The 21,939-nt window shown below is 49.2% G+C and overlaps 1 protein-coding gene across 1 annotated transcript in view; it reads left to right on the forward strand.

Moving 5' to 3' along the window:
• Window positions 1-650: 650 nt before the first annotated feature.
• LOC133343074 (transcription factor SOX-5-like) overlaps window positions 651-21,939 on the forward strand; it is an 85,862-nt gene continuing 64,573 nt past the window's right edge. The window contains exons 1-6 of the mRNA XM_061552555.1: window positions 651-809; window positions 5,878-5,953; window positions 7,484-7,663; window positions 18,187-18,336; window positions 18,787-19,657; window positions 20,447-20,539. Of these exons, the coding sequence (XP_061408539.1) occupies window positions 733-809; window positions 5,878-5,953; window positions 7,484-7,663; window positions 18,187-18,336; window positions 18,787-19,657; window positions 20,447-20,539 (1,447 nt within the window). The 5' untranslated portion in view covers window positions 651-732. The remainder of the gene's footprint in view (window positions 810-5,877; window positions 5,954-7,483; window positions 7,664-18,186; window positions 18,337-18,786; window positions 19,658-20,446; window positions 20,540-21,939) is intronic.

Below are 21,939 nucleotides of genomic sequence, written 5' to 3' on the forward strand. Positions count from 1 at the left end.
ATAAAAATATATATATACAGCCCTGGCAATTGCTTGCTAATGCCACTGCTGTCAAAAGGGCCTCCATTAGAGGGAGCTGTAGAGTCGCCCTCGAGATGGTATTTGGCCTACTCTTCCACGCTGGCCAGACGTCCTGGAAGGGGCGGGGAAAGCACCAACACTTTTCCCCACCACACGCAAACCCGCCCATGATCAGAACTATCTGGTGCAGCCATTTACGCCGCTGGGTGGAGAGAGAGAGAGAGGGGCAGTGGGGTGGAAGGATTTAAAGAAACTTTGCCACCTTTGTTTTCAACCGCCACTGGGAGATAGATTGCAAGTGCTGCGTAAAGTGATCGGTTCATTTAAAATGACGACGACGGTGGGTGGTGGTGGGTGGTGGTGGTGAAGATGAAAGGCGAAAAATATCGTTGGTTAGCTCACTGGGCTGGGCTGTGTCTCGTGTTGTACTGTGCGACGCAAGACATTGTGCGTCGTACAACCCACGACCCCGCGCCGACCCTAAAGAAATACTTGTCATCGTGCCGCCACGGGTTATTTTTAAGCCGACGATGAAAACTAAAACCGCGCAGGGCAAGGCGATGGCACAGACGCCTTTGCCCGGGGGTCATTACTTTCACTCGTAACGCAATCCCCGAGGCAGCCGCCACTCGCTGTCCGTCCCGCGCTCCTCCTCCTCCTACTCCTCCTCCTCCTCTTCCACCACCACCACCTCATCTTCCTCCACCTCCTATGGCCACCGATGCCCAGGCTTCGAACGGTCGGCTCCATGCGTTCGCAGCCGTGGCCCAGCCGGTGCTGAATTTCGGGTAAGGGCTTCTGCGGTGCGGCGACGCTACGATGGTGAACCGCGGGGTTTGAGATTCGCGACGGGGTGGTCGTTGACTGGTGGCCGTGCTGCTGCTGCTGCTCCTGCCACGTTGTCCTTCACCGGCGCCTTTGATAAGCGCGGTTGGCTACGTACGGTGCGAAAGAAGTTCAACATGCGTAGAAACGTCGTGATTTAATTTATTTAATTTTATCTCTACCTACGTGACTTTACCGAAAGAACCAAAGAGCATGCGTAGTATTGTATGTACGGTGGCGTTCATGGTTAGCCCACTGGACTTGGCATTAAGAGGTCACCAGTTCGATTCCATCTCCCGGCACGGTGAGTCTAAATGTGTACAACCACGGTCGATCGGCAGTGTTGAAGAGGAGGCCAAAATACCCGCTCGAAGGGGCTCTCTAGGGGCCTCCCTCGAATAGAGGCGCTTCTGCCAGCAGTGGTGTGAGCAGGCTATTGCAGGGCTGCGCCTTTCCCGTCACTTTTTTGAAAGAAAAATTATTTACCTTTATGAAGGCTGTTTTTTTTCCTTCAATATATTGTTACGCGATTATTGTTGCTCGTTTTCTTATTTTTCCATGATTTTTCGTAGTTACACAGATTGTTTATGTTGTACCGGATGGCAGGTGCCTTACAAGCGTGGCACACTGTCGCGATTAAAAGGGCAGACTGATGTTGAGTGACCTGCGCTTTGGAGAACATGAAAGTGTTACGGTACGGGACGTACAGCAAAGCGCAAAAGCAAGACAATCAAATGAACAGTTACAACAATACGGGAAACTGATGTCACGATAATCTCGTGAAATTTTATATCGCATCATGAACAAGTTTCATCGCCGCTACCGCGATAATTGCGGGTACGGCGGCGCGTGCCCAGTAATCCAGACTCTTGGTCGGTGGGTCGCGTGGAGCTCAGCGGTCATCTCGATGCCTGGTAAGAGGCAGCACAGCAAGTAGGCTGCTGCCCTATGCATGTGGACATTTTTTTTAGACCGCTACTATCTGGTGCAAGCGCGCACGCGCGCGTGTGTGTGTTATTTTTTTATATTTTTATCTCTTATTTTTATTTCATTTTTTTACATCCGTGACATTACCGAAAGAACCAAAGAATATAGATCCTTGCAGTCACTTCCAATCTTGAATGTAACGGATGAGTTTTAGATTTTTGGAAATGTCCCATTTCGGATGCTTTTAGGGCAATTATCGGATCTCTTTTTTTTTCCTCTTCGGATTGTCGCATCGACGTGACAATGTAACGCGTCGTTCGCGAGAGTGACGTTGCCCGACTTTGTAAACGCGACCTCCGCGATTGGTGGGGACAGCACGGAGGCGACGACGTCATTCGCACGGATCGGTCTGAAACTCAAATTGTTTTAAAACACAGACCGAGAGCACATCCTCCTAGCGTGTGATGTGTGTGTGCGGTCTCTCCCCTTTCATTCCACACGTGACTTTAACCCGGCTTGTGTCCCACGGTCAAATATCTCGGGCTGAACTCTCCAGAAAAATAAATGTTGAGAGAAACTGCCGAGGCTTTTCCTCGGGTACATATACAAAGGAGTAATGGACGAGCAATTGCTGCATTCTTATAATTATTAAGTGGGCCAGAGTTTAACCGATGCCATGGCCAATGCCCATTTAATGCACGATGCTCTCTCTATTTATAGCGGGCTTTAGTTGACTGGAGCAGGCATCAGTTACAGCAATAATTCACAACTCTTTGTCAATCCACTGCTGGATGTAGGCTGCCCCCCACCCCCTACCCCCCTCCTACACAGTAACGGTCATGGGGTGGGGGTTTGACCATACTTCACCTCCAAATGCCTCTTCTTGCCAAAACAACAGATTATTATTTACCTTGGTGGCTTCATATTATTGGTTCTTTCGGTAAAGTCACGTAGATAGAAAATAGAAATAAAAGATAATAAAAAAAATTATAAATGAAATTAAATCATCGGTTAATAAAAATAAAAATAATCGGTTGCTTCATTTCTGGTTTAAATGTGCCAATTGTAAATCGAAATCAAAGTTTCAAAAACTTGGCACTTTGGTCATAATACACAATGATTATGTGGCTATAATTACAAAATGACCTTTAATTTTCTATCACCGTGTGAGAGCACTGTATTACATTTCAACTGCTATAGTTGATGTGAGTGGGTAAATGAATAAGTTCATGTGAGTGTGCGAATGAATGAATTGAGTAAGTGTGCATAGTAACCAACAGTAAATACGCTCGGGTGATGCCATGGCTTGATTGATCAAATTATCACTTATTTTATTTTCATCACGGTGCAAACAGCATCGAGTTTCAACAATTATAAAGCTGCGTTTTTTATGCGCACAAGTATTTCTGAAGCGTCTCAAAATCGAACGCCCCGGACAGCTGCCTCGTTACGGTGAAGGCCGAGACGGTAATTCAGCTGGTACTGCCGACGTTCCAGCGGTTATACGGGGACTCCTCCACTTACGGAAACATTCGACTTACGTACTTTCAGAGACACAAACAAGCCGGTCCATATGTTCAGTTGCCTGTTCAGACCGAGAGTCGTAAGTTTAACTGCCGCGCGCAATAGATGCCGGTGGTTGTTCGATGTCATTACCCAGCATTCCCTGCATTTCTGCCTGGGCTGCCACTGTTGTATGTTGTTGTGTTGTCGCTGTGCAGTTCACTACGATGCTCTCTCTGCTTTTCACGAACGTTATCAACCCCCGTCATGTCTCAGAAGCGTAAGAGTGGTGACAGTGTTGAGGGTGGTAGTAAGAAGAACAAGTGGTATCTACAGGAGATTATCCAATTTTCAAAGCCGTTCTCCCGTGTCTAGTGTACACGCCGTACCGGCATGTTTGGAATCGACAGGAGTAAAGTTGGACTTGCGAGTAAATCGGCTTCCGAACAGACCTCTGGAACCAAACTCCTCCCTGTAATCAGTCACAGAGGACTTCTCGGTGGAGGGACAGATAAATGATCGTCTCTTTTGTTGTTTATATTCTCGCCAGCGACACAAATTATTATTTCGAACTGGGACCCATATTGTAAAGAGGGGTTCTTTGCCTTTAACATCCGGCGGTTTGCCAGTTTGATCCTATATCATAGTCATCATCCGCTGTGGTCGATCCACTGCTGGATGAAAGCCTCCACGAGCTGTCACCGCATCTCAAGATCCAGCAACGTAATAATCCACCGAGCAGCACGTGCCCACAGCTGCCTTGTATTTACGTCATCATTGTATATTTGCTCGTGTGCGCTGTGGAGTGAATTCCTCCGTTCAGTGCATGGATGGAACAAGCCGATTCCTCTTTTTCACTTGCACAAGCGATCCGTGCTTGATGCTGTGTCGAGCCAGTGCGACATTGACCAGGAGGCACAGGGGTTAGCTTTCCACTGCACAAGCCGAGCCGTGCCACTGATGTCACGCGCAAGTCTGAACCCGTTCCCATTACGGGACAAGTGCAAGTTCAGAATCAGAATATCACGGTGTGGGACAAAGCAGTTTCAAACACAATGCGTACATTATCAGAGCATCTTCACCTGAGGACGGCTGCTTGCGTTGTGGCCGAAACGTCGTGAGAATTATTTTATTATGTTTTATTTTTATTATTTTATTATTTCCTTTCTACGTGACTTTACCGAAAGAACCAAGAAGATGAATCCCTGCAGTCACGAAAGCTTTAAATCGAAATTGATCAGAGCATGTTTGTTTGCTCGTTCGCCGCAAATACGAGTGGTTAATGCAGACTTGATTCTTTGCAAAAGGTTTCTATTTGGTGTTTGAACATTTTAACACCTCCTGTTTTATCACCAGAAATGGTAAAACCTATTCTTTTTTTCATACTCAGAATATTGATGTTTCCTGGAAGAATCCGATGAGCTATAAAGCTCTTTCACACAGATGTCCAGGAGGACAAGTTGCATGGTGGGGGTCCCATTCACCGTTGAATCTCGGAAAGTGCGAGCGATTGATTCAGAATTGATTTTACTTAGAGAGGCGTAGCGCCGTCACTTTTAAAGGCATTGTACTCGCCGCAGAGGAGCAATGACACGACCGCATGCCAAAATGTGCTACACGCCCTCACGCATGGGCTTGTGGGAGCCTCGCTACTGATAACGTTATTTCATTTTAGTTTTTCTTCGGGCTCCGGAAGAAAAACTAAAGACGTACACGTACGTCAACGGAACGGGAAAAAGGGTTTTAAGATTCACGTTGTGACGCATTGGTTGAGGTGTACTGACGTCGCGTGCATTGCACACGTCACTATGCCTTACCCCTAGCACTGCATGCCTCCCCCCCAGCCTCCCCAAGTCAAATTGATACGTCGTCTTGTAAGGTCGACGTAGCTTGGCTGTGTAAATTGCCAGTGGAAAAAAAAACACCCGTGCCATGCTGGACCTGTGCTGGTTCAGCTCGCATGTGACAGTGAGAAATGGGTGTCGAATGAGCCAGTTTCTGCACTGAAATATCGGGTTTACTTAAGCTTCACCAAGTGTATAAGGCAAGGAGCATCTGTCATGTATATTGTATTTGAAACTTCTTTTGGACCATATGTAGCCAACCACACGAATCGGAAGTGCGAGGGAAGGACAACTCAACGTAAAAAGCAGTTCTAGAGCAATGACTTTACCATCTAGATTTAAAAGTGCATTACTCCAGTGGCTTTTTAATTTTGGACGGAAGAGCATTCCAGACGGCCGCAGAAGCGCATCTGAACGTGCGCGATGCGGTGACCATCTTTGTTCGATGGCTAAACCGAAAGCTGCTGCTGCGAGGAGGACCGGAGTTCGCGTGATGGTTTATGCTCCTTGATGAGATCAGCAAAGCTATTGTGCTTCATTTGCGGCGAGCACTTTGTGTGCAATGAGCACGACCTTATAATGATATTCGTTCTGCAACCGGAAGCCACTGGAGCTCGGCGAGTGGCGGACAGACACGGGCGGACCCTGCAATCCCGTCGCACGCAGCACGTGACAAAATGTCTTCTGTTGTGCACCGGTAGACCTCTTCCTGATCGTCACCAGTCCCTGCCTTTGTGCGTCTTCTCTCCGATTGCAGCATGTCCTCAGCCCATGTGACTCCCTTCGGACATGCCTCCAACGGGTCAGCGGAACGAGTGAGAGCCAAGCTCGAAGTGAGTGACATCCCCGCGCAAAAAGGGGCTTCACAGCTCATCGGATTCCTCCGAATGCAAATAAATGTTCGGATTCTGATTCTGTAACGCTTGAGAAGGCGTTTGGGATGCTCACGTGCGCGTCGATTCTTCGAACTAATATCTATGCTTATTCTAGATGCCTTTACTGTATTTACGATTTATGAGAATGCACCCGGGTCAACGTTAATTGTGATACGAGTGAAGATATATTAGCGTGAAATGCCATTTATGACTGGAATTTACAGACTATGAGAAGGATATCTAATTGCATCAGTGGAAAACACGTGTGCAATTGTCGAAGCTCTCACAAAACTAGGGTTTTAATAAAACAGCACCAACAAAGGTGTGTAACGGTTAAGAATAAACACGTTTCTTGGCATAGCGCGAAGTTTTCATACGTGCTTGGGAATAGGAGACGACAATGATGATTTTGGTGGGAGTTCCAAATTGGAGTAGTGTTGCAGAACGAAGCAGAGGGAGAAGCAGTGCCGGACTGAGCTAGTGCGGGGCCTGTAGCATATGTTGTTATAAAGGGGCCTTAAATAGAAAAAAATACATAGATATTGAAATACAAATTTTATATTGCACAAGAAAGTAATTTAATTTTTGTATTTGCTATACAGCCAGATAATACGACAAATTAACCCTATGGCAGTACCCCGCGGTACCATGGTACCCCGGCTCTCGCTTAATGTCCGTGATGCAGTCATTTTTAGTCTGTTGATGGTCGGCGATGCGGCAATCGACTCATCTCGACGAGCTGTACACGATGCACCACTACTGTGCGTACGAGCTTTCAGGGTTTCAGCGCAATCGTCCTCGCTGCGTTTCGATATCGCGGAGTAGCACTGATGTCGGATTGATTGGTTACCCCAGTCGCGGAGTTAAGTACACCCCTGGAAAAAATAGTGTCGCAGAAAAAAAATATTTAATTGCCTCGGCCATTTTGTATTATTTGGTACCCCGGGGTACCGCCATAAGGATCAAATCGATAACCCTAAACACCCAGTCGTTCATGAAAGTTGAAGGCAGTATAGTACAATAGTAATAGAGCAAGTGCAGAATCACTGAACTTGGAATTGATAGCTTGAAAGCATTTAGCGCGGGGCCCTTGTAAGTGCGGGGCCCGTAGCATATGTAGCTACTTTTGCTACTAGGATAATCCGGCACTGGGAAAAGCGTTGTGACCTTGCAGTGTTGGTGAGGTGGGTGAGTGGGGTGAGTTGCTGTGGCCTGCAAGCGTGGTGGTCGAACGGCGTGTGGATGAGACGCGGGTGGAGGAATCGATGAGTGCAATTCACGTGAACGGTAACCGTGGCAGTTGCCAAAGAAAAGTGAGGAGGAGGCGACTGACACGCCGCCATTTGTTTTTTGATATTCGCTTGGCGTCAGGATTATCGGTGCAAGGCACTAACCACGAGGCCACTTTAATGTGGCATCAATAACCACCGTAGGTTTTCGGATCGTAGTTAATTTTCCCATCGTTCATTTTCCCTCCTCTCTGCCTAGGCCAAGCTCCGTCCACTTCCTCCGCAGACTCCGCCCACTCCACCCGGCGGGACACGCCCCATAGCAACAGTTGCCATGGAGACGGCGCAACCCGTCACGGCCATCGCTGAGATCGCTTGCCGATCGTCCAATCTGAAGTCGACGCTGCTGTCCACCGATTTCTGCAACCTGACGAAAACAGTGAGTTGCTCGCGCGCCTTTGCAGTGTCAATCGCGGGAAGTCGTTGTCCTGCAGCTGTTTGGCCTCGATGGACTCTCCACCCAGCCGAAATACGGCAAGCGTTTCTTTTAAAGACATTGTACTCACCGCAGAGAACTGTGCCGACACGACCACACTCTACGATGGCTGGCGCCAAACTGCCACACACCCTCCCGCATGGCCTTGAAAGATTATTTTTTTGATGACGTAAACAAACGTCATCGGGAATGGGAAAGGGTAAATTGTCCACAGCCTCCAACAAAGATCGCTGTGTTGGTCCGTTGTCTATCGAACCCATCGACGATTGGTCTCGTTCACATTGCCGTTCGGTGCGATGTCCGACGTTTCTCTCTTCCTCCACATGCCCGGGAGCTCCTTTTTCGACACGTAGCAGTCATGGAGCCAAACCTGCCGTGCGGCACAACCCGAAAACGCATCTGGGGAGAGGGCAGCTAGCAACCGCAAAAAAAAAAAACGCGGATGGTTCATTCCACAACTGAATAATCCCAGCAGGCACGGCTCGTCAGTGAGAATCTGACCTAGCGGTCGCTTATCCCCGGCCCGTTTGTGTAGCAGCACGACCGATTTGCATGGCCGTTGAACTTTAAATTTAAGCGCTGGCTTCATGGCGCCGTTTAATTGAGCAGAAACGGGGGGACGACAACACCGCCATTTGACCAGCGGTCCCGTTCACCGGCTAGGGGATGCTGGAAGTGAACACACAACACTGTGTGAAGGGTGATGAAATGATTATAATAATACGCAGCAGCGGCGTGCAAACTGTAACGGTTGTTTCACGTTGCCAGGTACTCAGAAACCAAGTTTGCTTTGCCAGCGCAGCATTTTTTTGTTTATTTGAATTACCTCTCTTTTTTTATTTCAGTGCTGAATTAAAAGCAAAATTCGCAAACGATGTAAATTAAACGGCAGCAAAAACAACAAGGAAATTGTCCGCCTGCATGAATGTTGTGCCTCACCATCGCCATAGCGACAGTCCTAGGGCCCTGTAAGGGAGACAATGGCAGCAGTAAGTAGGGGTAATTGTGAAATGTGAAACTACAAAGATTGGCCTTTGTTTCTTTATTTCATTATTTCCTCTTTGTTACCACTGTTGAGATGCCACTTGCTTGCTCGCGAGCCTGAGAGCAACACTTTTATTTGTTTTCTGCTTCTCGTTCTCTCTGGGTTTTCGTTTTGTTTTTAAGCCACTTGGTTGTGGCGTTTTTTTGTTGTTGCTGTTGTTGACTAATCCAATCCGGGGGGTGGGAGGGAGGCGCAACAGAGGGCATTGTGGGTATTGTTTACGCAGGGATGGGAGATGGATTCTTTTTGCTGTTCTTGCTCCCACATCTCCCTTGCCCTAAGGGATGCAGAATCAGAATCTAAATGTTTGTTCATACTGCGGGAGGAATCCGATGAGCTATGAAGCTCTTTTTTCGCATATGTCCAGTAGGGGGCACGGGGTCAGACCGTTACAACAACATAGAATACAAAAACACGAAATTTCCCCGACCGAGTTTGAGTGAAAGCAAACACAATCAAAACTCTTCATTTGTTTCTTCGCCTGTGAATAAATATAAAAGTCTGTGTTTTAGTCCATCAGCCTATTGGCTGAATGGACCAATATATGTGCTCAGAAGTAGGGCCATCGCCTGAAACGTCGCCTATTATATATTTCTATTATACACGAATGTGTTGAGGTTTTATTCGTCAATTGTGCTTGTGCAGCATCGCCAAATAATCTGATGTCATTGTGAGAGGGTTGAGGCTGATGCTAATGATGCTGACCCAGGCTGGGGCATTAGAGCTACTTCCCAAACATATTATTGTCCTATCACGGCAGATCACACTCGCCCTCGTCGATATGCCTACCTCTCCCGTCTCACCTCACTCCACTCCCCTCCACACGCTCTCCTACCTCTCCACTCTCATCTCACTCTACTCCCCTCCACGCACTCTCCTACCTCTCCCCTCTCATCTCACTCTACTCCCCTCCACGCACTCTCCTACCTCTCATCTCACTCCACTCCCCTCCACGCACTCTCCTACCTCTCCCCTTCTCATCTCGCTCCACTCCCCTCCACACACTCTCCTACCTCTCCCCTCTCATCTCACTCTACTCCCCTCCACGCACTCTCCTACCTCTCCCCTCTCATCTCACTCTACTCCCCTCCACGCACTCTCCTACCTTTCTCCTCTCATCTCACTCCACTCCCCTCCACGCACTCTCCTACCTCTCCCCTCTCATTTCACTCCACTCTCCTCCACACACTCTCCTACCTCTCCCCTCTCATTTCACTCCACTCCCCTCCACGCACTCTCCTACCTCTCCCCTCTCATCTCACTCCACTCCCCTCCACGCACTCTCCTACCTCTCCCCTTTCACCTGCCCCTGTTCAAGTCCTCCCTCTTCTCCTCTGCTTATATCTGCCTCTCTCTTCCTCTGAAATCCATTTATGGTGTGGTTCTATTGTTACAGCATTACCGTATTCACCAGAATACCAGGCACGACAGAAAGCAAGACGCATGCCAAACGTGTGGCCGGTGTTGCTAAACTTGTACAAATCTGGCCTCTCGCGTACGCACACCTTCCGGATTATAAGATGCAACTCAAACTTTTGGCTTTTAAATTGTAGTTTGTGGCTTATAATCCGCATAATACGGTAATAGTCGAGATAGTAGTCTGGACCCTGAGCTCGGCCCTGCGCAGGAGTCTTGATGAGAAGGGGTTCTGCACGTGACAGTTGTTTCTATCTTAATATTTCGACTTGAAGCTTTCGTGACTGGAGGAATTCATACTCTTTGGGTCTTTCGGTAAAGTCACGTAGATAGAAATATAATATAAAAAAAATCACGACGTTTCCATCGCAACACAAGCAATCGTCCTCAGGTGAAATAGAAATAGTTTTTTCACCTGAGGACGAGTGCTTGTGTTGCGATCGAACGTCGTGATTTTTTTATAATTTTTATATTTACGTGATTTTTTTTAATATCTACAATTTCACCTGAGGACGATTGCTTGTGTTGCGATCGAAACGTCGTGATTTTTAATTTTTATTGTTATATCTACGTGACTTTACCGAAAAACCCAAAAAGTATCTTAAGATGTGTTCACCCTCCTGCTGTCACTTGGGAGGAATAATTGCCTTGGGGCTAAGTTTGTCTTGAAAGGGATTTTATAAATAAATTTCCACGGAGCCTTCCGAGTTTACGAGCCTTAAAAGCGAAACATTCTTTCGCGCCGAAGATGCACCGCTCGATTCGTCTGCCGCGTTCCTAAAGTTAGCGGTGGTTACCGGATTTTCCGGCACTATAGGACGCTCCGGAAAGTAGGACGCAGCCAAAGACGTGCGCCAGGTCCGTAGGGCAGCGCGCCAACCACCGTCCCACTGCTCCCCACATATGTACAAAGACAAAGATCCCCCCCGTATAGCCTTAACAGACTGTTGGGGCAAGTGCTGTTACCGAACTCCTATGAAGGCCGGCGTGGCACACGAGGGGGTGGGTGGCCAGCACCACGCCTGACTGCCTTTGGCTGCCCAGTGCTGATGGTTACACATCGCACCAGGTAGTCGTTTAAGGCCGAGTCAACCTAGGAGATGCCCCAGGACCGGTTCCAGATTTCCATCACCCACGCTGACCGTGAGTGGGAATTGAATTCGGGTGCTGGGCTAATAGAGCAGCACGCGAATCACTCCACAACCGGATACAATAATAATCATTAGCGTCGGCGTGAAGAATATCGCATAGATCGGTCTCTCCACATAGAGTTCTCTCACGGATTAATTCTAAGACTTCGGTGCCAACGTTCTTGTGCCCAGTGTCAATGAAGTGAGACGTTTCGTGAGTCACAGTTGACGTTCTGGGGTTGGGTCACGTGGTTGTGATGATCCGACCGAGTTTGTGTCGTCAAGAACCCTACCACCACCTGACACGCGGCAAAACTGAAATAAAATTGTCACAAACGTTGAACGGCGGCGCCAATTATTATTATCGTTATCGTCGATTCGGCTCGCTCACTCGCCTCGGTGAGCTGAGCCTTGTGCACAATCTGGTGAGACGCACCGCTACGCACGCGCCTACCGGATTGTTCGACCCCCCACCCACCCACCCGCTCACCTACCCCCGACTTTATCTCTGACTTGGCAAGGAGAGACGTTGTTTTATATTTCACGCACACACAACGCCCACGAGGCGTGTAGCAACTCGCTTCAATTGTCAATTGCCCCGCGGTTTTCCTTTTGTTTTGAAAGCGCCGCGAACTTTTCAGTTGTGACTGCATCTCACGTCGCCAACTTGTTGCCATTCAACTTACTTTCTTTTTCGTTCTAATTTTCCTTCCCTCCTCCTCCTCTCCAATTATCTTCTTTTGTTCTTATTTTCCTTCATCACCCCCAATTATCTTTATTCTTTCGTTCTAAATTTTCCTTACACCCCCCTCCCCCAATTATCTTTCTTCATTCGTTCTTATTTTCCTTCTTCCCCAATTTTGTTTTCTTTCGTTCGTATTTTCTCCCCCCCCCCCCCCAATGATATTTATTCATTCTAATTCCCCCCCCTCCGTTTGTCCTACTCCATTCCGTACGCGCGCGCGAGCACCGCAGCATGGCGATCGGGCGGGCGCTGCGTGCGGTGGGATAAAGTATGGGTAAATTTCGATTTAAAGCTTTCGTGACTGCAGGGATTCATCTTCTTGGTTCTTTCGGTAAAGTCACGTAGAAGGGAAATAATAAAATAACAAAAATAAAACATAATGAAATGTTTTATTTTTATTATTTTATTCGTCGTGAGATTTATTTTATTATGTTTTATTTTTATAATTTTATCATTTCCATTCTACGTGACTTTGCCGAAAGAACCAAGAAGAAAAAGTATGGGTACTCCGACCTCCTCCAAGGCATCTGGCCGGTGTGGAAGAGTCGACCAAGTATAAAACCCCCGAGAGGAGCCATCTCCCTGTCTCTACGGCTCCCCCGAGCGAAGCAGCTTTCACCAGCAGCGGCACGAACGTGGCACTTGCGGGGCTGCTCCTTTAACCTTTTCCGAGTTAAAAGCGTTTTGTCTCGCCGGACTGACATGGCTGTACGAAATGTCTCGAATGCTGTAGGGATACTGCGTCTCAGTGTGGTGGGGTCTCATCCGACTTAAACAAAAAAAAACTTTTATTGCCAAAGCAAGCAATTGCAGAGATGCCCCTTTTGCCTTAAAACAATAGTTTTTACTCTATCAATAATCGAGGTTTTTAGGGGTTAGATCGCGTAAATATAAATGTATCGTTAAACCCACCACCACCCAGACGCAGCCAATTAGTAAGGTTTGTCACGTATAAAACATGCCAATTAGTTACCTGTTCAGCACTAACCGGTTGTGTTGGAGAGTACACCCACAACATTTACAATTCGAGTGCCGTGGCGTTTCGCCGGTAATTACAACCAGCATCATCAGGTGACAGCAACAGCGTTTCTATTTTCCGTGGCGTAATTTTAAAGAATGTAAAAAAAAAATTGCTCGCCACGCCGCTCACCCAAAATTTGGCCCACCACCACCCACCAAAGACGAAGATCCCGTATAGCCTCAACGGACTGTTGGGGCAAGTGCTGTTAGCGAGCGGCAGCACCTACGATGATGGGGTAGCCAGCACCACACGCCCCGGCCGCCTTTGTCTCCCTTGTGGCGATGCTTACTGCACACCGCTTACAGGTACTCATTTGAGGCTGAGTGGACCTAGGGGGAGGTCCAGGACCGATTCAGATAATCGTCACTGGGCGTTGGTGGCCGTGAGCGGGAATCGAACTCGGGCCGCCGGGTTCATAGCTCAGCTCAGCGCGCTAACCGCTGCGCCACCGCTCCCTGACCCTCCCACCGTGACTCCACCCCACCGCCACCCTCTCTCCACTGCTGCCCTTGACACTGCTCCCTGCCCTGCCCTCCCCGCCCTGCCTCTTCCCCTCCTCTGTCCTCCCCTCCACTACCCCTCCCATACCCCCTCCCCTCTCCAGCTGCCCCCTTTCTCCACCCTGCCCTCTCCTCCCCCACCCTGCCCCTACCCCTCCCCTCTCCTACCCTCCCATCTCCTCCCCTGTGCCCTCTCTCGCCCGCCCGCCCGCCCGCCCCCTCCTCCCCCACCCCTGCCCTCCCCTCCCTGTGCTCCCAGAACCCCAAGCCACCACCAACCACCTCTCTCAAAAAAAAGAGAGAGAACCCTTTGTTTTAACGGTCCGTGGAAAAAAAAAGTAGGGGGGGAAAAAATGAAATAAAGCGGAGAAACGCCACTGATTGAGTCTTTCACAGTCGGCCCTCTGACACGCGCTGCGTTGATTTTTTCCAGAAAAAAAATAGTAATTTCGGGTTATTTTTGTGTGTTATTTCATTATTACTCCGCGTATTATTTTAAGTAATTCTTTTTTCGCTCTCTCTTACACTTACTTCACTTGGCTGCCAAGTTGCTACAGGGAGACTCTGTGCGTGCCGTGATGCTCTTCGAGAGCAACACCCCGCGACTCGCTTTAACGCGACAGTGTGCTTTGTGTGTTTCTGTTTATGCACGCTATGTGTTTACACGTGTGTGTCTGTGTGTGTATGTGGGGAGCGGTGGTGTAGCGGTTAGTGCTGCTGCGCTACGAACCTAGCAACGCCAGTGCTGACGATCATCTGAACCGGTTCTGGGCCTCTCCTAAGTCGACTCAGCCTCAAATTAGTACCTGGTGCAGTGTGTAAATATTGCTACTGGGGAGACAAAGGCGATCGGGCGTGGTGCTGGCCACCCACCCCCTCGTGTACCGTTCCGGCCTTCATAGGTGCTCACTAACAGAGCTTGCCCTAACAGCGTGTTAAGGATGTGGGGAGTGGTGGGACAGTAGGTTAGCGCCGCTGCGCTACTGAACCTGGTGACGCGAGTTCGGTTCCTGATCACGACCGTGACGAATATAACCTCAAACGTTACAGGGTCCTCCCTCCCCTAGGTCATCTCGGCCTTAAATGAGTACGCGGCGCGATGTGTGTATAGCATGAGCAAAGGGGAGACAAAGGCGGCCTGGCGTGTTTCTGGCCATGCACTCCATCGTACGCCGTGCCGGCCTTCGTAGGTGCTCGCGAACAGCACTTGCCCCGAGTCTGTTAAGGGCTATACGGGGGGATCTTTGTCTTTGTACATGTATATACACACTCATAAATATGCACAGACATTCTAGATTTGAAGCTTTCGTGACTGCAAGGATTCATATTCTTAGGTTTTTTCGGTAAAGTCACGTAGGTAAAAAAATAAAAATAAAATGATACAGCTATCGTGCTGTGACGGTTCCACCTGAAGACGGAAGCTTGTGTTGCCTCCGAAATGTCGTGATTTTTATTTTATTTTATTCTACTTTTATTAATTTTAATTTTTTTACCTACGTGACTTTACCGAAAAAACCTAAGAATAAGCACAGACATGTGTGAGCGTACTAATGTAACCGACCAGGTGACCCAGTGAGTATCGAATCCTGGTCGTGCAGGGGTGGGGGGTTGTCTCGGCACATCATCCCTCCAGGGTCGATAAAATATCCACCACTCTGTGTGGAGGTCAACAGTAGTTGGCCTATGGATAGGCTCGCCAACCCCCCCCCCCCTCCCCCGTAGGAATGTGGAATATCCGTCAAGTTAGCTCCGGGCTATTCTATTCCTGCGCGTGGTAATATGTTCAAGAGATGAATGCAAATGTAGAGGTTTGCTAGCCAAGGCGAGAGGGCTTCATGACAGCGTTCCTCCTCCATCGAAGGAGTGCAGGCCACAGTGGGTTTACTCTGTGGGTCCTGAGTTTGTGTTGCATGGCCACAAGCTCACTCCCGTGGCAAATCTTTAATGTATTTTTTGGGTCTCTGTGTGTCCCTTTGTACCTCTGTGTATCTTCATGTGTGTCTGTGTGTCTCTGTATGTCTCCGTGGATGTTCATGGGTCTCTACGGGTTTACTATTTGGTCCATGGTTTAGGTTTGCATGGCCACAATCTCACTCCCGTGGCAAATTTTTTATGTATATTTTGGGTCTGTATGTGTCCCTTTGTACCTCTGTGTATTTTCATGGTCGTCTGTGTGTCTCTGTATGTCTCCGTGGATGTTCATGGGTCTCTACGGGTCGACTATTTGGTCCATGGTTTAGGTTTGCATGGCCACAATCGAACGACTATGGCTTAATTTTTCTGTTTTTATAAAGGTGATGTGCAGCATCTCCTTACAGATGGTCACTGCATCGCGCACTTTCAGATACACTTCCGCGGCCATCTGGAACGCGCTTCCTTCCGATACTAGGAAGCCACTGGAGCTATGCACTTTGAAATCTAGATTGAAAACTCATTTCTTTACAACTGTTTTTTGTGTTCAGTTTGTTGTCCTTGCCCCCCCCCCCCCGCACCTCTTATTCGCACGGTTGGCTACGTACTGTGTAAAAGAAGCTCAACACACAGCATCAGCCTCCGATGAATTTTCTGATGCTGTTGATGGTTCCACCAGTGTTTTCGAGGAGGAGGAGGAATCGAGATGTAATGCGATGTTTGAATGAGGTGTTGATTCTGGACGTCCGCTTTGTGCCACTGTTACGCCGGCGATCTTGGGTGGGAGAGGGTGAGCCCCTTTCCCACGGTGACCCCCCACCAGTACGGCGTGTTCATGTCGCCCTGAACACAAACCCCACGCCGGCATCTTGCCGACCACGGACGTCGTCAATCCGAAACCAGACGCGGTCGGTCGAGCTCGGGGCTGTGCGCGGGAGATGAGCGCCAAGTGCTTCGGCGCTCATGTTTGAGCAGGAAATCACTTTGACTTTTGACCTCTGAGAAATGCGACGGAGAAACTGTCTGCGATTTCAAAGCCTTTTTTTTCCTCTCTCTTTAAATCTCATTCACAAAGCTTTAAGCTCATAACGCGCAGCTTAGGACCCGCAGGAAAAATCACGCGGTGTGTTTAAACGACGAGAGACATTTGTGCGAACGGACTGATGCATCTAATTGTCGACTTAATGCGTCGACTCATACTTATTCTTGAGCTGGCCATGTAGGCTTCAGACCGCACGAAGAAGGAACCTCATTTTCCATTCCGTGGACGTTCTATGGAACGCTTTCACGCCGCTCCTGCAGCCACTAGAGGTCAGAGGTCGCAACCGGGTACCCGATACCCGTACCCTACCCGATACCCGGCTACCCGTACCCGGCCGGGTACGGGTACCCATTTGCGACCCTGGTGCGGCCGGGTACGGGTACGGGTAAGGAATCAAAACCCGTTTGCGACCTCTGCTAGAGGTGCTATCAATCGCAACCCTGAATCATTGCACCGATCGCCCCCTCGGTGTGTCAATTGCATCTTCGAGAGCTGGGCTGTCATCCGACTACTCAAGTCGTTGACTCCTCGACCGACTAACGGTTCCATTTGCCCGATAGCGCGGAAATATTTGAAAAACAGAACACAAGTGTACACCTCTTGTGCCGCTGGACGGGAGGTGACGCGGGGGGGGGGGCGGTTTGATGACGTTATTGGTGTCATCGGACTCTTCACGTGTCTCATTTTCGGGCGGCAGGATGTGGTGGTGGGGGAGAGGGAGGGCGGCTGCAATTTTTAAGGGGCCAGAGTATTCCACCATGTAATTAACTCGCCTCCAAACAGTTATGACTACTGTTGTTTCCCGCACCACCGACTTTAGCACGGCTGGCTGCGTGTGGTGCGAAAGAAGTTCAAACGTACATACGTTGTCAGAGACGAGTATGGAGGTAGCCTGCGGTAGTTTGAGAGTTGGGGGGGCGATGTTGCGATGTTGCGATGTTGCACACACGCGTTGTTTTCAGCCAGCCACGATGCGTTGATCGGATGGTTTGACTCTATCACGCACGAACGACCGCATGCACCGGTTCAACATCCATTCACATACGAAGCGCACGTTGGGCCAGCGCTTGAGTCGTGCTGCTGTCATATTTCGGGTGGAGTGTCCAGCTCCTACCTCCTGCACTCCATGGAACTCGGGGTAAAGCCGCGAGTTGGGGCGATTCACGATCGGCCACTCACCGATTCACTCCAATCGCTCGCTCGCTCACTCACCGGGCAGTTGGTCACCTCCTGGTCACTCTCTTATCGCCACTACCGTGACATCGCACCCTGCAAGTTGCAGAGTGGGGTGTCCCGTTCACCGCTGCATCTTTAAATGCGCAAGCGGGCTCGACGTTCTTTTTATTTATAGAGTTGTAGCGCCATTGGTTTTAAAGACATTGTACTCACCGCAGAGAACCCGTAGCGACACGACTGCACTCCATGATAGATGGCGTCAGACTGTGCCACACGGCCTCCTACATGGCCTCGTGGGAGCCTTGGTACCGATAAAGTTATTTTACCTTTTCTTCCAGCTTCATTCCGATGACGTACATGTACGTCATCAGAACGGGAATAGGGTTAGTCGATTTGACCGACTGACCGTCGCGGCTCTCATCTCAACCGCGTCGAGACAGAAAAAAGTTCAAACCCAAACCCATGTGCCGCGTTCACCAGGGCGGCGGCGTGGGAAACAGCCGGGTTGTGCCAGCGTCGCCACCTCCGCGAGAGGACCCGGTCCCCACGGCGGAGCGGGACACGCTGATGGAGTGGAGCCCTGGACACGCGCGCACCACGGAGGAAACCCGCGGCAGCCCCACCGCGGAGGTGAGGACACTTCCGGGAGGAGAAACCACGTGCTCCCACATGCAAGGGATTTGCCAACTTCCTTCTATCCTCGCTCTCCATCATTCCCTCGCTCTTCCTCCCTCTCTCTCTCGACATCTCTTCTTCCTTTTTCTCTTCCTTTTCCATGCCGTGCCAAAGTCTTCGTCCTCCACTCTGGTCTAGTTACTACACGGGAGACGGAGCCTCCTGCAGCCAGGCTCTACTACAGAGATGGAGCGATGAAATTGGCTCGTGTGCAGTAGCCGAGATGGATTTTCGCATCACGTGACATTGAGAAATCGCATCAGCTTGCGGCTGGCCTTCATCCAGCAGTGGATAGATGTTTTTCTGCTGCTCATCGTAACGACGACAACGATGATGGTGGCATTGAAACGGGTAAATAATCGACGTTGCCGTGGTGATTTACTTTCACGCCTCCGACGCGCGCAGGCGAAACGCGGTTCCCCTCGCGGAGGCCTGGACGCGGAGCGAGCCCCACGGTGGAGCTCTGCCGCGGAGCCACGGTCGTGCGGGGACGTGGAGCTCAAGATGCAGCACCTGCTGGTCGGCCGCTGGTCACCGGATGGCAGAGGCCCCGTGGTGGAGGTTCCGTCGGCAGAGAACGGCTCCGACCAGCCCACGCCGTTCGACGCCGGCGGCGCCAGCGGCGGCGGAAGCAACGGAGGAGGCGGTGATCCGCGCAAGCGAGTGTTCCACGCCGATTCTTCTTCGGAGGAGGAGGAGGGCGCCTACTCAGCCTCCGAGGCCAAGAGAAGGAGTCCTCCTCTTCCTACTCTTCCTCTGTCGCCGCGCCTCCGCTCCGTCAGGAACCCCAGGGCGGAAGAGAAAGACGGTTGCGGGCTGCCGAGCCCTGTCGCGGAGGAGAGGTGGCGCACCGTTGTGGGAGGAGGCCTCCTCGCGGAGGAGCTGGGAGGCAGAGGTCCCGTTGCAGAGGAGCGGTGGCCGCGTGGCAGGGTTCTAGTTGTAGAGGAGCACGCGGACGGAGGCCCCGTCGCGGAGGAGCGGTGGCCACACGCCAGAGAGCTCCTCGCGGAGGAGCCCGGGGACGGAGGTCCCGTCGCGGAGGAACGGTGGCCGCGTGGCAGAGGTCCCGTAGTGGAGGAGCCGGCGGACGGAGGCGCCGTCGCGGACGAGCGAGCCGAGGATGGGAACTCCGCCGCCGCCGCCGCTGCCGCGGCCGCTGTCGCTGCTGCTGGCGCTGTGTCAGGAACTCCGGAACGTCGCAAAACCTGCCTCGCCGACGTGGTCGACTCGTTAAAGCAGCGCAAGCTGGAGGCTCTGTCCAGGTCGGAGCAAGACGGTGAGCGTGCACACGCCGCTGTGGAGCGTCGTTATTCGGGTGATTTTGGGCGTTTTTCCAGCTGAGGTTGAAAAACAAGCAACTTAAAACGCCAGTCGGAATATCGGTCGCGAGAGGCTGTGTGTGGGGAAAATGCACAAACGATGAATCGTAATGGTCTAGGGTATTGGCTCTCAGAGCTACAAGACGCCACCGGTTGGGAGATGTTAACTACCTCGCCTGGTATACAGGAGGTCGTGGGTTCGATCCCAATCCCCATGGTCGCGTGGATTTTTCTCCGGGTCCTCCCGTTTTTCCCTCTACATTTAGAATCAAAATGCGTTTAAAGTATTTGGCTGATATATATTTCCACATCATGATAAGCCACTTAGTTGAGTTACCATTTGTGGCCAGGTCGCTTCTGAAAAAAATCTATGAAGTTCAGTGGGCCTTACCTGATAAAATAAAAATTGTTATATAGTTAGTACACCTTTTCTCTGAAAGTAAAAAAAAAAATGCAAACGCTGTTTCGACCGCCATGCGATATACATTTCTTCGTTGCAGGGTGGGTAGGAAATTTGCATCGCCCCGAGTGTGGATAAAAAGGTCGCTAAGAAACTGAAATCTTCAGAAAATGGTTCTGCGACATCCGCTTCTGTGGGCCGTTCTCTAACGCACGGGGGGCGGCGGGGAGGGACGAACGGTCACCTTGTCTCTGGTGACGAGAGGAAAGAATAATTTTGGTTAAAGTTCATATGAATACGAATAAAAGTGCATGTGTTTGTTCGTCTGTGATTTACCGCGAGGTAGGTTGCCCAGCGTCTGAGCAGAGGGCCGTGCCGGTGAAGGTGAAGTCGTTTGTTCCTTTGGCGCCAGCTGGAGATGTCCAGGAGCAGCTGCAGGGTGAGTGCGCTGCAGAGTCACGGCCACGCACGGCCTCCGTCAGCCGGTTGTCGGTCGTAACCTTTTCTTTTTTACTTCAAAGAAATCGCCAAACCCAGGAAGCGACTATTACCGCCCGGGATAAGCCTTTTAATTTCAAATTTCGATTTAAAGCTTTCGTGACTGCAGGGATTCATCTTCTTGGTTCTTTCGGTAAAGTCACGTAGAAGGGAAATAATAAAATAATAAAAAGAAAACATAATAAAATAAAATAATTAGTTAATTGTGTTGTATTTTTATTATTTTATTATTTCCCTTCTACGTGACTAAAATAATAAAAATAAAACATAATATAATAATTACTTTATTTTATTATGTTTTCTTTTTATTATTAAAATAAAAAAAACATAATAAAATAATTATTTTATTTTATTGAATTATATTTTCTTTTTATTATTTTATTATTTCCCTTCTACGTGACTTTACCTTTTAATGTAATCGTTTAGAATTAGAAGACCTCTCTTCCCCCCCCCTCCCGGTTTTTAAAGGGGCACGTTCAAAATGATCTTCGGGAAGACGGCCCTCCGTCGTGCCGTATGCTCCCAAAGATAAAACATTCTTATTAATTTTCTTGGCAAATGACGCCAAACTTTGAGGCGCATTTATAGCGTCCTTTTTTAAGCGTTTTATAAACTGGTGGATATTGTATCGTTGTTGAAATTGCTTTAGCAGTGCGGAGAACATGGTGCGTAACGTCCTTTAATTATCCATAATAATCCCACGAAAGCCTCGCTGAGTCTCAAGACTCATTTTCAGGAGCGGTCCTGCGCCGGGACGTTTGGCCAAATGCTTTGTGTGATCCACCAACACTGCTTGCTGGCGCGTGGATCGGATCCGTGCGCCGCCTCCTTGCTCTGTATCATTATTAAAACTGCTTGAACAATGCAGAGTATACGGTTACAACGTCCTTTCATTTACCGATGGCTTGAGCCGATGTAGATATACAGATGTGCTATGACGATTCGGTCATTACCGAGAAACGTCACCTATTGTGCGGTGGACATTGTGTTGTTGACAAAGGTGTTCAAGTTTCGATTTAAAGCATTCGTGACTGCAGGGATTCATCTTCTTGGTTCTTTCGGTAAAGTCACGTAGAAGGGAAGTAATAAAATAATAAAAATAAAACATAATAAAATAAAATAATAATATAATAATATAATAAAATAATATAATATAATAAAATAATATAATATATTTTATTATGTTTTATTTTATTTATTTTATTACTTCCCTTCTACGTGACTTTACCGAAAGAACCAAGAAGAGGTGTTCAAGTGTTTCATTAGCACTTTCCCGATCGATCACTCACCGATTCACTCCAGTGCCACACGGATTCGGAAGACAAACCGATGACGTGCGCG

The sequence above is a fragment of the Lethenteron reissneri genome, chromosome 2 (assembly GCF_015708825.2).
Source record: "Lethenteron reissneri isolate LAM-NWPU_2019-01 chromosome 2, ASM1570882v1, whole genome shotgun sequence".
Taxonomy (NCBI): domain Eukaryota; kingdom Metazoa; phylum Chordata; class Hyperoartia; order Petromyzontiformes; family Petromyzontidae; genus Lethenteron; species Lethenteron reissneri.